The sequence below is a fragment of the Tauraco erythrolophus genome (assembly GCF_009769465.1).
Source record: "Tauraco erythrolophus isolate bTauEry1 chromosome 27 unlocalized genomic scaffold, bTauEry1.pri scaffold_49_arrow_ctg1, whole genome shotgun sequence".
Classification (NCBI taxonomy): domain Eukaryota; kingdom Metazoa; phylum Chordata; class Aves; order Musophagiformes; family Musophagidae; genus Tauraco; species Tauraco erythrolophus.
Window position 1 is genome coordinate 109,059 of NW_028238560.1, and position 15,302 is coordinate 124,360.

At 42.0% G+C, this 15,302-nt stretch overlaps 1 protein-coding gene across 1 annotated transcript in view; it reads right to left on the reverse strand.

The window, feature by feature from the left end:
- Window positions 1–15,302, reverse strand: part of KDM5B (lysine demethylase 5B) — a 64,805-nt gene that overhangs the window by 29,776 nt on the left and 19,727 nt on the right. Inside the window, 8 exon segments of the mRNA XM_086630315.1 lie at window positions 2,488–2,669; window positions 3,116–3,274; window positions 3,983–4,043; window positions 4,045–4,100; window positions 4,677–4,835; window positions 6,306–6,409; window positions 7,746–7,839; window positions 11,129–11,263. Of these exon segments, the coding sequence (XP_086486441.1) occupies window positions 2,488–2,669; window positions 3,116–3,274; window positions 3,983–4,043; window positions 4,045–4,100; window positions 4,677–4,835; window positions 6,306–6,409; window positions 7,746–7,839; window positions 11,129–11,263 (950 nt within the window).

The following is a 15,302-nucleotide window of genomic DNA, read 5'->3' on the forward strand; positions in this document are numbered from 1 at the left end:
ATAAAAGTGACATATACTAAGTAGAAACGAAAAACTTCCCAACTATGCAAAAGACATCAGGCAAAAACTAAAAATCCATATCCAGTGTAGGAACAAAGGACTTTTAGCAACAGCTATAACAATGCAAGCCAGTTGAGAAAATTAAGGTTATGCAGATGTGTTCCTGTAGATATTGTTTCAGGTTTACAGTGAAGCTGGCTCACTGCAGCACGAAGATGAAAATGCTTTCTAATCCCTTACAAAGAACGACATTAGAAAAGGGATTTAGAAAAGAAGATAACAGACAGATCATTTTCTCCCAAGACTCCTGAAGAGCTGGCAGAGTAAAGGTGACCCAATGGTCGTCTTTTTTCCCCATAATCATGAAGCAACTGGGAGGATTCCAGAAGAAAAGAGTGAATCCCTCATACCTAGAACCTTATTCCTATATTCAAACAGCACCTCCGTCATGGTGGAGGACAGCTAGTGGGACAGACTGTGGAAGGGCAGTTACAGTGATATCACAAGGAGTAGCACAAGTAGAGCAGATGCTACTCAGTGTTAAATGACTATGCAGCCTTGGTCATACCCTTGAACAACTCTAGGAATTCATGAAGACCAACCACAGATGCAACCAAAAACACTCCCGTATCCTGACTCAATACTGGGTTAGTCAAGAATTTTGCTCCCTGATACATGTTGGTGTCAAGGAATGGATGACCGCAGTTAGCAACTGTGCTCAACTTGGACCAGGATACTGGTACCAGGGGTCTCTGGACTTCAGGAGAACAGATAACGAGAAGAGATGCAATTCTAATGGATGTGTCAAGGTGTCAGCCTTACAAAGGCAGCGAGCTGCAGAGTGATGAAGGTAGCAGTTCCTTCTGCAATGCTACCTGACAGCTCCACGTTCCTGCCTTGAGAAATAATGGCATCAGTGACGGTAATTCTTCCTCTGACCAGGACTGACATCTTATGTGTTTATTTGCAAGCATCTTCAGAAGCACAGTCTTTGGTTTTTCTCCTTTTAATCATTCAAGAACTAACACAGCATGTAGAATCACGCAGGAGAACTATTGAACTCGAGCCTATGAAAAGCCTACTGCTGTAGCCTGGTTTGACCTGGGGCTATCTGCTCAAGCACTGCACCAGGACAGAAGCTCCTTCAAGGCACGTGGCAACACTGAAGAGGGACATGCCTTCCCTAGTATTTCACAAAAATGAGTCCCACCTTCTGAAGGCTTTCCAGAGTTTGAAGTGCTCTCTCTTCAGTGACAGGTCATTAAGATTGACTCCTCTGGCCAAGAACAGTATTAACCTCAACTACACACTGCTCTCGAATAGGTTAAAAAACCCCAGACTTAAACCTCCTAGTTGAAGGGAAATACAGAAGAATATCTGCAAATGAAACACAAGGCATCAAGGGCTTTTCATACTGGAGAGGAAATAATTCAATGCAGTAGGGCAACTTTCACATGAGTTTGTGAATATATGTATGTGTGTGTACATATACATGTATGCACTTATGCATCTTTATGGCCTTTGACTGCAAACACCAATGCAATCTGGGACAAATTCTGGAGGACATAGTGCTATTCTAACAATAGCGTGGGAAGGTCTCCTAGAAAAAATGCAGTTTCTACTGCAAACAAAAAAAACTCCTCTCCTTCCCACAGTTTTTAGCCTGACTGAAGATCCAGGCAAAATGAAAAGCAACAAATGACAAGGAAGATGATTTTTACAATGTACTCCTGATCACTCATCTACTTAGCCTCACTCAAACATTTGTTTTAATAATGTCAAGCACTAAGAAAGAAAGCAAATTAAGTCACTGACTACTTGGACTGTGCTACAGCAGCAGCTATTTCAAGGAGCAGCAACTGAATAACCACTGACCTACTGAATAGCAGCTGCGATGTGGTTTTACCATTTTACTGGAATGCTTATGCGACCAAGGAAAGGGAAAGAGTTTGACAGCTTTCAGAAAGAGTGAAAAGAAAAATTCAAACTCTAGAAAAGCCGTTGTAAGGTGAGAAGTCCAAGTTCAATCTAATCGGAATATCAAAGAGATGGCAAAGATCTGTCCTGATTACAGTTGATAAGTATTCCCTTGATGAGAGGATTTATGAAAGAATGATCAATTTAACAGACAAAAAATGTGCAGGACCCTAAGATTGTTAGTTGAAGCTAGATGATTTTTAAAAAAAAAACTTGCATGGTTTTCAGTTTCACATCGAGCATAATAAAACATTTGATGGAGCATCTGCTGCATCTCTCATGGATGTTTTTAAAACTGGGAATGGATGTCTCTTTCCAAATACGACCTCTTGTCGAAAAGCAAATCAATGCATGAATCACATTGTGTCAGATTTAACCCTGCTGCTACAGGACTGCAGGGGTTATTCTGGCCTCAACTCTAAGAATCTGGTTTTAGCCCACTAATTAAAAAAGGGGAAGGGGGAACGAAAGGGAGATTGCTTCTCAGGGCTGTTTAGTCCTCAAACTCACCCATGCAGATAGTTAATCGAATAGCTCCAGTGGTCTTCTATATGCCAACAAAATGAAGAAAAGCACATTCCTACGTAGAGCCAGGGTAATTTCATTCCACATATGTCTGCAGTGATGTGAGCAAGAACAGACTGCTCCATCACAGGCATGTTGTTTAAATTCCAGCCACTATCAAGGTATTCCTGAATATTGAACAGAACAGTCACAGGTTTATACAACATGGGAGTAAAAAAACCAAGAAGGTAAAACTGCCAAAAGAGCAACAGAAGAAAACCATCTTTCCCAACTGAAAAAACAGAAGAAACAGGTCAATGAATGAAAAACAAAACCTCCATTGCCTTTGCTCCTTTCACAAACCTTATCTGACCTGCTTTGTTAAAATGAGACTTTTTTTTTCTCTTGGAAGTTATTTATTAACTTCTACGATAAACCTGTGGCTTTTAATGTCTGATCACAGCCAAATTCATTTATTCAAAAACTCTGATGTAATCCTCCTCTTCAAATACTAGGGCCAGATACACAAAACAAACACTTTGCAATCCCCCTCCATTACTGTGCTTTGAACCAGACAGACTTATTTATCAAGAACTGCAATACAAACATACACAGTGAACTAATAAAGACCTACCTCTTCTTCTAGTCTAACTTTAAATTTCCCACCCCGAACTGGGAAGCCACTGCCAAACTCCTTCGAAGCAATATCAGCTCCATATTCTACTGTCACGTCCTCTTCAATGGTACTAACAAGTCTCCAGAATTCTTTTTCAACCAGCTCGGTGGGGACCATCTATGTATGAGAAGGAAAACAAGGAGTATATCCTGAGGAATCAACATGTAAAAAGCATATGCATGAAAGCTATCTCAGGGAGGAACCTCCACTAGAATCATAGAATGGTTTGGTTGGAAGGGACCTCAAAGATCACCTAGTTCCAACCCCCCTGCCATGGGCAGGGAAACCCTCCACTACACCAGGTTGCCCAAAGCCTCATCCAGCCTGGTCTTGAACACCTCCAGGGATGGGGCAGCACAGCTTCTCTGGGCAACCTGTTCCAGTGCCTCACCACCCTCAGAGTGAAAAATTTCTTCCTTATATCCAATCTAAATCTCCCCTTTTTCAGTTAAATCCATTGCCCCTTGTCCTATCACTATCACTTCACTAGCTTGAAGTATTTCCCCATTTCAAAATCATTTCAACTAAAGAGAAAAAAAACACAGAAGAAAATGTGGTTCCATGCAGAACTCTTCCTTACAGACACTTCAAAAGTGGTAAAAAAAAAAAACCAACCACCAAACAAGGCGGCAGTGAAACAAGAAACCATGACACAGCAGAAACAAGGATTCACTGCCTCTGCCACTGAGTTCTGAGAACCTCTAATTTGGGATTTCATCCCATTCAAAACTGGAATTTCCCTCTTCCCCTCAAAAGTTATATATTTTAACTAAGAACAAAAGATGAACTCTACATTATGGCATCAGGATAAATACATGAACATACATGTACTGGCATGTTAAAATAGTCTGACTTGAAGGCATCTGCCATTTCTCCAAACGTGCGCAGTGTAGTCTCTTGCCGCTTGTTCAAAACCAAATGCTTCTTGAGGCTTATTACACTCCTGCAATTGAAAAGATCATTATTTCTAGAATGCATTAATAAAGACAATCTGTGCTCAGATTTTACACAAGCTGGCTGCTATTACAGCATCTGATGGGTAAGAAGGCAGGACACCTGACCAAAACGAAAGGACTGCCCCAAGACGCACAGCGTCAGAAGAAGAAACTGCTCCGCTTCGTTCACCAAATCACAATATTTATTTATTTCTAAATCTGCACAAACATCCTTGCAGTAATACGCCTCATTTCTCCTTCCTCTAGCAGAGCAAAGTGAAAGAAAGATGCACAGACCTCGACACTGAAGCACCTGGCGAGACTCCAATTTTCAATACAGAGCAAAGGTGCCAATTCAAATCCAACGTATTCTTTAATGGCACATCCATTCTGGCTCCCAAATATTAAGTCATAACTTTCAATTTGAAGCATGCCCAGTCTTCATTTGGCTTTACCCTCTATCACTTTGTTTGCACAATCTTAAGCAATAGCAAATCATATTTTCAATCCCCAGTATTGAGTTTAAAAAAAACCCACAGACCAAAAAGAACCTTCAGCCTAACTTTGATGGTTTGTCGGATTACCTGAGCCAAACATTGGGGACACCTCCAGTCCCCTTTGGGAACATCATGAAGGGGTGGAATTAAACAAAAAGTATGGTAACTGTCATCACAGCCATCACACAACAGGAGACGGTCCTCATCGTTACCACTGCCACATAAGAGACACACATACAAATCCACCTGTAACAAAAAATTGCCAGAGTGGGAATTGGAGCACTTCAGGTAACTCATGGTGAAACAGCACTTTGGTAACTTGGTCATCTGTGACTTTGGTCAAAGCTTATTTCACTTTATCCCTGAAATGGAAATGAGATAAGCAAACACCAAGTATTTCTGTAAAAGTTTAAATAACTCCCTTCTGTTATTTCAGGAAGGACCACAAGAGTTGCATGCCTTTCCATGGTTTTTTTTTGAAAATGGCAAAAGCTTTGATTCGGCAGCCAGGACAGTTTACGTCAGCAGCACTTGGCATTCGGCAGGTATAACGTAACACCTGTCAAGGGCTCACAAATCCTTTTCTTGTTGCTCTCCCACGCAGTGCACGTGCACAGATGTTTCATCTCATCCTCTGCTGAGACCACCTGTCTGGAGCCTCAGAAGAGAGAAAGGGGTTGCTCTTGGTGGCAGTGGTCCTCTTTTTCCCCACAGTCTACCAGCCAAGATGTTCCTTTCAACTGAGAAGGGCACCAGCTTTCTCGCAGAGCTATGCGCTTTTGGGCAGTGGGGCAGCTGTTCAAGAGGGCTGAGGGAGGTTTCACACAGCAGCTGCCAAGCCCCAAGGAAAAAGTTCCAGCACTACCCATGCGGGAAGGGCTGTCTGCTGCCTATCCTACACTATACCTTCATTAGCAACAGGCTGAAGGCTCTTCTCAAATACAGAAGGGAGCTGAGAGGACAAGCAGACCCTGTTGTCTTGCATTGTTATAAAAGAAGCAGCATCTCCTGCTCCTCCTCACAAGCTTTCTTTGTTTGGAGGTGGGGGGATCAGGCTTCTAGTATATGCACATTTATTTCCAGGCATCCAGCTAAAGCACATTTTGGGGTTTAGGAATAACCCAAGTAGTGGTAGGGACAAGAATCTCAGTATCATCTTCTCAAAAGTGAGACAAACAACCATTGCTTTCAGTTTGAGGTCTTTTGGAGCAGCAGTAGCGGTGCATGGAGAGTCGGAGCAGGAACAGAGTTGTTTTCTGAAGAAGCATTTGAACAACAAAGCTTCCAAGTCAGTGCTGAAACTGTGCACTAAGTGGCAGGTCCAGAGAGCCGGGTGCCAAACCTCGCATCAAGCTCCCTTGAGGTTAACGAGCAATGGGGAGAGTGACCAGTTCACAGAAGAACCACTTCTATTTGGACTCTTATTTCAAAAGGCTTACTTTGAGACTGCACCTTGGAGACAGAAAACAAGTTACTTCGCTTAGAGATAGTGAAACTTAACTATTCAGTTGTTTTCAGCTTTGTGGCGGCAGGAAGATTACGAGTGTGTACTTCCAGCAGGCACAGATGCTGCTTTGTTTCAGCCCCAGGGTCACACGAAGAATACAAGAGCCCGTAGTGTGATGTAAGTGGCATGAGATTTCACTACAGACCCAAGAGAAAACCCAGAAACACCTGCAAGGAATGGGAAGCAGCAGGAAGGCAGGGTGTACTCACAGCATTCGTGGGTTTTTTAGATCGGACTTTGCATTTGTCTTTCTCTGGCTCCCCGGCATGTTCTCTCTTCTCGGAAAGCTTCACTGCACTATGCATTTCCTTTTCTGGTGCAACAGAACAAAAATGAGGGTGTTACAAAGCACTTTAATGCTTAGCATTACTTGTTCTTATTTATTTATTGGTTATTACTTGTTAGACTGCGTAACTCCAAGTTATTTGTTGAATCACTTGCTATCCCCATATACACACTTGTTCCAGTTAGCTTCAGGCAAAATCTGAACGCTTGCAATGCCTTCAGAAGCTGTATTATCAGAAAAACCAAGCATGCCATCAGGAGAGAGCAATCACCAGCACAACCACCCTTTGGGGCAGGTATTTTAAATCCCATTTCAATTAATTTAAATTAAATTACTATCTTCATAAGCAAATATTTTGTTCCATGGGGTGGTTAACAAATGTGGCTGAATTACTCCACTGATTTTACAGCAAAACATCACACAGAGACATGAAACAACACTACAGGTTCCTGCAATGAGCTTCACACTTCAGTTTCCTATAGCAGTCGCTTTCATGAAAAGATACCGTCAAAGACGAGCACGCAGCAGACGTGGCCTGACAAAGAAGCAGTTCCTCTACGTTCTGACACTCCTACCTAATTTGGGCATGTCTCCACTCAAGTCTTCATTCCCAACATCATAAAGAACCAAAAAAACACACCCCCAAATCCATACAACAGAGTGTGAAGAATCCCAGGACTCTGCTGCTGAAGACAAGGGGGCAATGAAGACAAGCTAAGAAATGAAGTTCTTAGCTGAAGTTACAAGTGAGCTGGAGATCTTTACACCTGGACGTGAGACAATCTGAAGCATTTCTTGGAGTCAAATTGAAGCAATTTAAAAATCATACTATGGGACCTTTATTGTGAAGTTCATGACATACTATCTTTTGCCTTCAGGAGTTTCATTTCCTGATTTCAAACTCAAATTCTTTCCTAGAAGTCTCTGAAATCTGACACATTCTTGAAGGAGTTTCCCCTATTTAAAGCTAGTGGATTGATGCTAGCTATTTAAACACAAAATAGAAATATGGCTCAAATCTCATTTCTGATTGCTCCATAAGAGACACTGATGTTAAAAAAGTAGATTTTTTTTTTTTTTTTCCCAACTGAGAATATCATCTTCTCCAAGATGATATTCTTGGAGAATAGCAAGAATTACTTACACTTACACTCTAGCACTTACAAAACAAACAAAAAGATTTCAAGGCCATAAAAGAACTTCTACAATAAGTCCCAATTTAAAAATGAAGTTAACAGAAGTCTTTTTTTAAAATACTTTGAATTGTTCCAACTGCTGAATTTAACTCTGGTCTGAAAATGAGTTTGTACGAAGTAACAGAAACTGCATTCACATTTTGTTTCATTCCCCACTTGTCACTCACCATTTTCACCCTTTGGAGGTGCATATCCCATTCTACGTCTCAGATTATGAGTTCTGGCTTCTGGAGGGTCAGATTCAGTTTTAACAGTGGTTGTCTTAAAAAAAAAAAAAAAAAAAATCAGTCATGTCCTTAGATGGAACACTTTGGTTTCACACTTGCATTTGGGAAAATGCCATCTAAACTCACGGCTGCTTGCCCAAGGATGGACCGACCGTTTTGGAACATACAGCTGGACACTGCACGCCACGCTGCAGGAAAGGCTGCGTATCCAAAGAGATCCAACCTGCACCCAACTCCTCCCGCCCCTCAGAGCTGCTGTGGCTCTGAAGAAGGGAAAAACCTGGCCACGTCCAGCACTCAGCGATGTCCTAACAAGAGAGTGCCTAGTAAGATCGAAATCATTCTCTGCAACTCTCTACAGTTGAGGAACTTTGGTGGCAGACCTTGCAAGCTTTTCAAACACACATTTCAATACTCTCAATAGCTGAGAAAGAACTGGGGAAAAAAGACAATTTTGACTTTCAAACTCAAAAAGAGCAAGGAACTTTCCTAGATTTTCTGTTACTCTAGAGAAGCAGAACACACTCCGGTCTAAGTGGGGAAGTCAGTCGGTGTATTGTGGAGCTGTCAACACATGATAATGTTTTTTTCCATTTAATTCTTGTATTTCTTTCCTGAAGTTTCAAGACTGTGGGAGAACAACTCTTAAATTCCTCAGCGTAAAGATGGGTTTCTCTAACATTGTATTTTTTAAGCCTAATTTCTTAAGGAAATGAGGTCATGAAACCACTCTCTTGCTACTCACACAAGCCAGTCCGTTATTAACCGCTCCCTGAACCCCAAATAACGGCACTTGTTGGCCTGGCTCTAAAAGCATGACTGTCAGCCGGAACGCACCATCAGGTATTCCAAGGGGCAGGGTTTGCTGTTGTTCTGCTTGGGGTTTTTTCTAGGCTTTTTTGGTTGTTTGGTTTGGACTTTTACAGAGGTGGTTTTGGAGTTATTTACTCTATCTTTTGCGTTCTGTTTCTCCAAATCACTGTCTCCATGAGACCAGGCAGAGGTCTCATTCCTTAAGATAAGCAAAAAAAATGCTGCTCGTGATACTTAGTGATACTGAATGAGGCTCAGTTTGCACTGATCCTTGAGCAATGCAACAACAGATCCCTCATCTTCTGCATCTTTAACTTCTATGACTTGCGTCTGCAATCTGTGCTTAAGCCTCTACTGAGCTTCACAAGAGCAGCTCTTTTTTCCAGCCTGAGCCTTTTATCGCATCAATTCATCTCACTTTTACTCCAGCAGCATTGTGCTGGGCTTTTACACTTCTCTCCATCAACTATCTAAATCCGTTGCATTTCAAAACCAGCCGAGGACTGTCATTTCCCTTTCGAATTAGGAACACTCTCTCCTGTTCACTCAGCAGGTAGGAAAGGGCGAGGTAAAACTGTACGTGCCTTATAACTGCAAACTTACACTTATCCCACAGGCTGTAGTTTTGGCTAGTAAGAATAATTTACGGTCCTTTCCTGCAGTTCCCTTACTGTAAATGCCAACAGTAGATGGTTAGCCTTTGGAAAGCAGGAAGTGTCAAACCTGTACACACGAGAACATACTTAGGTTTTACAATTTAAGACACGGACAAATCCTTGTATATCTCGTTTGAGCAGAAAGGGGAGACATGTTAACCAAACTTTACTACTTTGCAACCAGGTCAGCGCAAAAAATCACCTGCTTGTAGCTTCAATGTAGAATAAATGGATCTATCTAACTGACTTAGCTGCCTTTGCACTGAAACAGCAGAAACATTAACAAATCCTAACTTTTGGAAATTATTGTCTTTAAACACTACAGCTCTTTACTAAGCGAGTCAGTCCATCCTGCTTAATTCAGCTTTAGCTCTGCATCTTTCAAGCCTACTCATAATCAGGTATCTTCTTTCCACAAAATTAGGTGCATGACACCCATAGTGCTCAGAGAAGGAGCTGAGAGGGAAGCCTTGCATTTTGGCTAAGTAGGAGCAGTTTGTTTCCACAGAAATGACAAAAATTCACACCCTTTGTGTGACAGCCCTGTCAGAAACAACTAAAATTTTAGTATCTATTTGCCCTGCAGTTCGTCTTTAAAGGCTATGGTAGAACGAGCATCTTTCAACCACAGGCAGATATTTCAAATGGAAAGTGTCAGATCAACTCCTGAGGTTCTCTCAGAACTGTAAATCTCCTTGTAACCAGGTATTGGAGTGGAAAAGCTGTAGGAAACCTTAATTGTAACTTATTAACTAAGAATAATCATAGGTGGAATTTTCAACAACAAAGCTGTACTACTTGGTGGTAATAAAGACCACGACTGGAACAAGGGCAGTTAACAGAGTCTGAAACAAACTTGAACAGAAATCCGGATTATAAACAGAGCCAATCCTGACCTTCCTAACGCGTGATGTCACCACTAGTAAGACCATCTCCTGGCAATAAGCCTCCCCTACTCTTCGCCTGCTCAAACAAAGAAATAGTAAACTCTCTGAAGGCAGCAACATCAGGCTGGAAAGACTGAGGTCACAGGATTACAGTTCTGCAGCAACGAAGGAGACACATCCTGATCTCCTCACACATGTCTTCACAGGGGAACTCTACGCAGATACAACCAATGCATTTTACACTTATCCACATAAATATGATTTCTTAAGCACGTGTAAGATTAATCCTGTTTGAGTGTACAGAACCACACCATGTTATGCAATCTTTTTCCTTATATTGCATGGTGAAAGTAGCACAAACTGATAGAACTCAGTAAAAAATGAAATATACCAATGCTAATATTATAACAAAAGCCTTCTCTGCTCTAACATCTGGCTTCAACTCCTGAAAGACTTACAGACGTCTCCCAGCATGTTTAAAGAATAACCACTGTTCCTGGCTGTCCTCTGAGGGAACCACAGAGATCAAAGCTGCGAAAGACAAGGTTCACTTCTAGAATTTGCCACCTGTATTTTAATCCAGCAGCCCCATAGTATTTGTAATCATGCTAAAAACATTATTATCGCATACACACTCCAAACTAAGGTAGAAGTGGAACGGCTTCAGTAGAAGAGCCTCTCGGAACCCCAAACCTCAGGAACACCCTTTTGAAAGGATCACACAATCCTTACCATGCTGCCCATAATTTACGCATTTACAAATGTTCAGGTATGTTTGACAACGACAGAGGAAAAGTTCCCCAGCTGTTCAGCAGGCACGGGCATTCAGCGATCTGGTGGAAATAACACTGGTGCTGTAAGGAACTGAAACCTGTCGTGCCATGTGGCCAGGCAAACCAGCCCTGCCTTACCATTTCCAGCTGGGTCACCACAGAGCATTTGCCCGGATACAGACGGATTCTCTCACCTCCGCTCTCAGGCGTTTTGCTCGACGAGCAGGTGGACAAGTTTCCGATGGCTGAACAGACTGTCTCTGCGGAATATCGTGGGGCTTATATTCCTTGTCCTTTGTGTCACTGGTGAGATCTGGTTTCTGCAAGCACTAGAGAGACACAATTTGATTACTTAATTTCTGCCTCCACTTCCAATGCAAATTTTGTGTAGAGCAATTTCCTTACTAATGTGAAAGAACACAGACAGGCCTTTAATAATGACTGTGCTGAGTTCATCAAACTAGGCAGTATTTATGACAATTGTAGCATCACCTACTTGAACGAGTCACAAAAATCACTTTTTCTTGCCTGTTTACTGAATGCAGAAACCATAATAAAGGATCCTAAATTAAGCTGAAGTCATGCTTTAAATGTGATGAGAACCAAACATTTCTCTCTGACATCACCCAGACCAGTTCTTCTAGCAGATGATGATTTTGGAGACTATATCAACAGCACACTGGAAACTGCTGCAGTGTCTTCAGGCTGCATTACTGTGATGCTAACATACAGAGCAATGAAAAAGCAAATTACAGCCTACCATACATCCCTGTCTTAACTGAAATACAGTTTTGTCTGAAGAACACTGCAGAAGCTACTTTCCTTCTATGTTTTGGAGAGGACAACTCTCCTGTAGGAATTAAGAGGCAAGAACAGCTTTAGTTCCTTCAAGCTGCTGAATGAACACACGTAATTGCTGAAAACTGTGCGTACGTTTGGCAAGAAAAGTAATAGCTGGTGACAAATGCAAGTTTGTCAAGCCACACAGCATTCAGTAAGAGCAAACAACAGGTAACAGTTTTTAAGGAGCGAACAAGGAATCCTAAAGACAGACAAAATCTTCTGTTGTCAGAAAGTATTTCACACAAATTGCTGCATCCACATTTCCCCAGTTCTCTTCACCTGTTCCCATCACAAGCATTTTCTCAGCAAGAAAGAGCCAGGACAGGACCTGCAAGAGAGCCACAGCAGTGGCATAAGGGCTAATGCTCTGTAGACAGCATAGAAATCCGACTGTCAGAAACCAAGGATAGTCAGAAGGGAGGCTGGAAAAGGAGGGGAAAGTGCTATTTTAGAAGACAAGTCCATGCTGAAAGAAGTATGTATTTACCTAAAACGAAAGATCAGCCAGGGGTCCCAGGGTATCGTTAACTGTCACTCCCAGACAGCCCACAACACTGCTCCAAGACCTTCTGAATTTCTGTCTCATTTTGGAAGGCCTCCACTCTTAGACTTGTAAGCTCTAGACTCACTCTTTGGAAGGAAGCACCTGACTTCCTTTCGCCAGTGAATACACAAAACCGCCCAACTTTGCAGCTTACGCCCACGAGCAGCAAGTCCTGGCTGACGCTCAAAGGTGGGCACGCTCCGTGCTGCATGGTTGCGAGCACTGCAGCAGGCTCTTCAGAAGGGCCTGCTCCTTTAGAGCTCCCACTGGCAGAAGGTGAGGTGAGTTATTGTACATGAACATCCGTGGGAGAAAGTCAAAGCCAACAATTTCTCGGGACAGAAAACAGACAAGCAGAAAAGGCAAGAGAGCAGGATAAACATGTAAATGAGAGAACAGAAAAGCAAATTGCATTAATGCTACGTAGAACGTTGCCAAATGTAATGCCTTCTAAAAAAATGGTTCCTTGAATTGTGCCTCAGGTGAAACCTAAATCTTTCACTAAAAAAAAAAAATAAATAAAAATTGTTTCTACTCCTTCTCATAACAGAAGAACATGATCCTTGAAAGTGAATACCTAGAAGGCAAACAGCTTTTCCTAAACAAAAGGGTAAGGAAACTTTGAAAGGGGAAAAACAACAAATAACATAACTTGCCTCACTTCAATGGAGTGTCCACCAAAACAAACAAACAAAGAAAAAAACACAACAAAAAAAGCACTTTTCACTGAAAAAAGCCCAGAAGACATTTTCTAAACATTAAGGTTTCAACAACTATTTAAGCAGAAACATCTCCCAGTGCCCCAGGAACCTGAAGGCACAGCAGTAGTAGGAAATGGCTGTTAATTAACCTTTTCAGTTGTACCCAGAAGAACTAGAAGTGTAAGTCCTATCTCAAGGACGGGAATTCCTGCTTTACCCCTCGGCTGACCTCATCAACTGCAAGCATAGGTCTTTAACCAAGGACACCAACTGTGGTATCTTCAGTCCTGTCCCAACTAGCAGAGCCTTTTTGGTAAGATTAAGCTTTTCTCCATAATTACTCTCCCATAAGCTCATCCTACATGCTGTGATTGAGACTGTGATCAAGACTGTGATCGAGATCTCATATTCAGAGCAGATGGTTGCACGTGTAATCCTTGAACTCCCAATGGTGGCAGAGAGCACATTAGAAGGCCATCAGCTGAAACCATTACAGAGCAGCTCCTTCGCCAGGCAGCTGAAGGACATGGCAGGAATGTTCACAGGGCCTCCAGGATGTCAAAAATGGAAAAAAAATAGAGGGATGCAATTCATCTCCTCCAGGTTTACATGTTTATGAAGCAGTAATTTACACAGAGCCTAATTGTCCAGGCTCCCTGTACTTGCTGAATACAACTGGTCTACCCCAGCTACGTATCCACTCGAGGAGAAGAATCATCACACAAAAAGGCACTGCTTTTTCTCCAGTAACAACAAAGGGTCCTAGAGAACTAGCTCACACAGGAACATCTGTATTAGAGGTGTACACATATAAATCTTTGGCCATACGAATCCCAGTCAGGACATTAAAGCCTTTCTTTGGAAAACAGACCAGACCCAGAATTACTGAACTGGTGGTATCCACTGAAAAACAGACCACCACGAGACCATCTCTAGCCTCCCAAACTGGAGCTGCATTTTAGATCATGCGACCGTCTGGGCAGTGCATCACAGAAGAGGGATTGACAGAAGATTCTGGACACCTCCGTTCTTGCAGGGGACATTTATCCCTCTGGGCAGTATGATACTCTGTAGTATCATACTGATGGTTACCATGGCTAAGAAGAGATGGTAACTCTAAACAAGGCACAGGGAGCAAGAACCAGCACACTAACAGGTCTGCTGCAACTCTCTGGAGCCAAACACCCAAGCCCTGTCCAGTCCGATGTTTCGGGGTAAGAATACAATGAACACACCCCTGTGGAAAGATGCTTTGACTATTAGAACTGGCTGATTTAAGAAACTTTCGCTGTTTGACTGAACAAGAGCCTTAACATGCTACTTGTTCACCTCTGAACAGCTCCAGACAGTTTCACTGTTTTAGTATGTATATAGAAATATCTCCAGCTGGGGTATTTGTCAAAATAACTCTGGAAGTGAGTTTAACAGGTATTTCAGACACACCTAAACAATTCATGCTATACACAGATATGGATGAGACTTAAGTTATGGCAATGTTATCAGTGGAAACTACACTATTCCGTATTTTCTGTTTTTGCAGAACGAAGTCAACAAATACTCCAAGGACTACCAATTTAAAAAAAAATAAATAAAAAAAACAATCAGTGAACGCAAGCACTGATCTTTTATGGATGCTCATCCTAGCCGCAGGAAGAGTTTCTCTCAAAAGGCTTGTTGAAATATCCCAAGAACCACCACACATCTCAAACTGACAGCTGTCAAATCAAATAGCTGCATCTGCTCCAAAAACAAAAATCACAGATGCTTAGATTCCCAGTAAAGCACTGAATACAATATACAATAATACAATAAAATGGACACCTCCACAAGAAGCATCTGGGAAAGCACCACTTACTGAGAACGCATGGAGGAAAGGCAAAAAGAATCTCACCTGAGAGTCTTCCTCAAAAAACAAATTCCAAAACAAACTCCGTTGCAAACTCCATTGCAAGAGGTTGGGAAATAAAAAGTCAAATCAGAGTGAAAAATGAGCTAAACCCAACATATTTCTGTGGATTCTCTCAGTTCATTGAAAATACACGCCTCTGCCACATATGGGAGGGGAATATTTTAACAGCTAGTGGCGGGGGAAAGGAGTTAAAAAATGAAGTTAACCATACCTAAATACCATTTCCTGCACTGCATCCACTAATCACAGCCGTGTGGAACAATTATTGGGTGTCCATTGCAAGAGAGAGCTTGGTAAGTTACATTTAAAAAGAAGCATGACCTCATTTGAGAATGCTTTTCCCTTCTAAAGAGTCCACGACCAAGAAAACC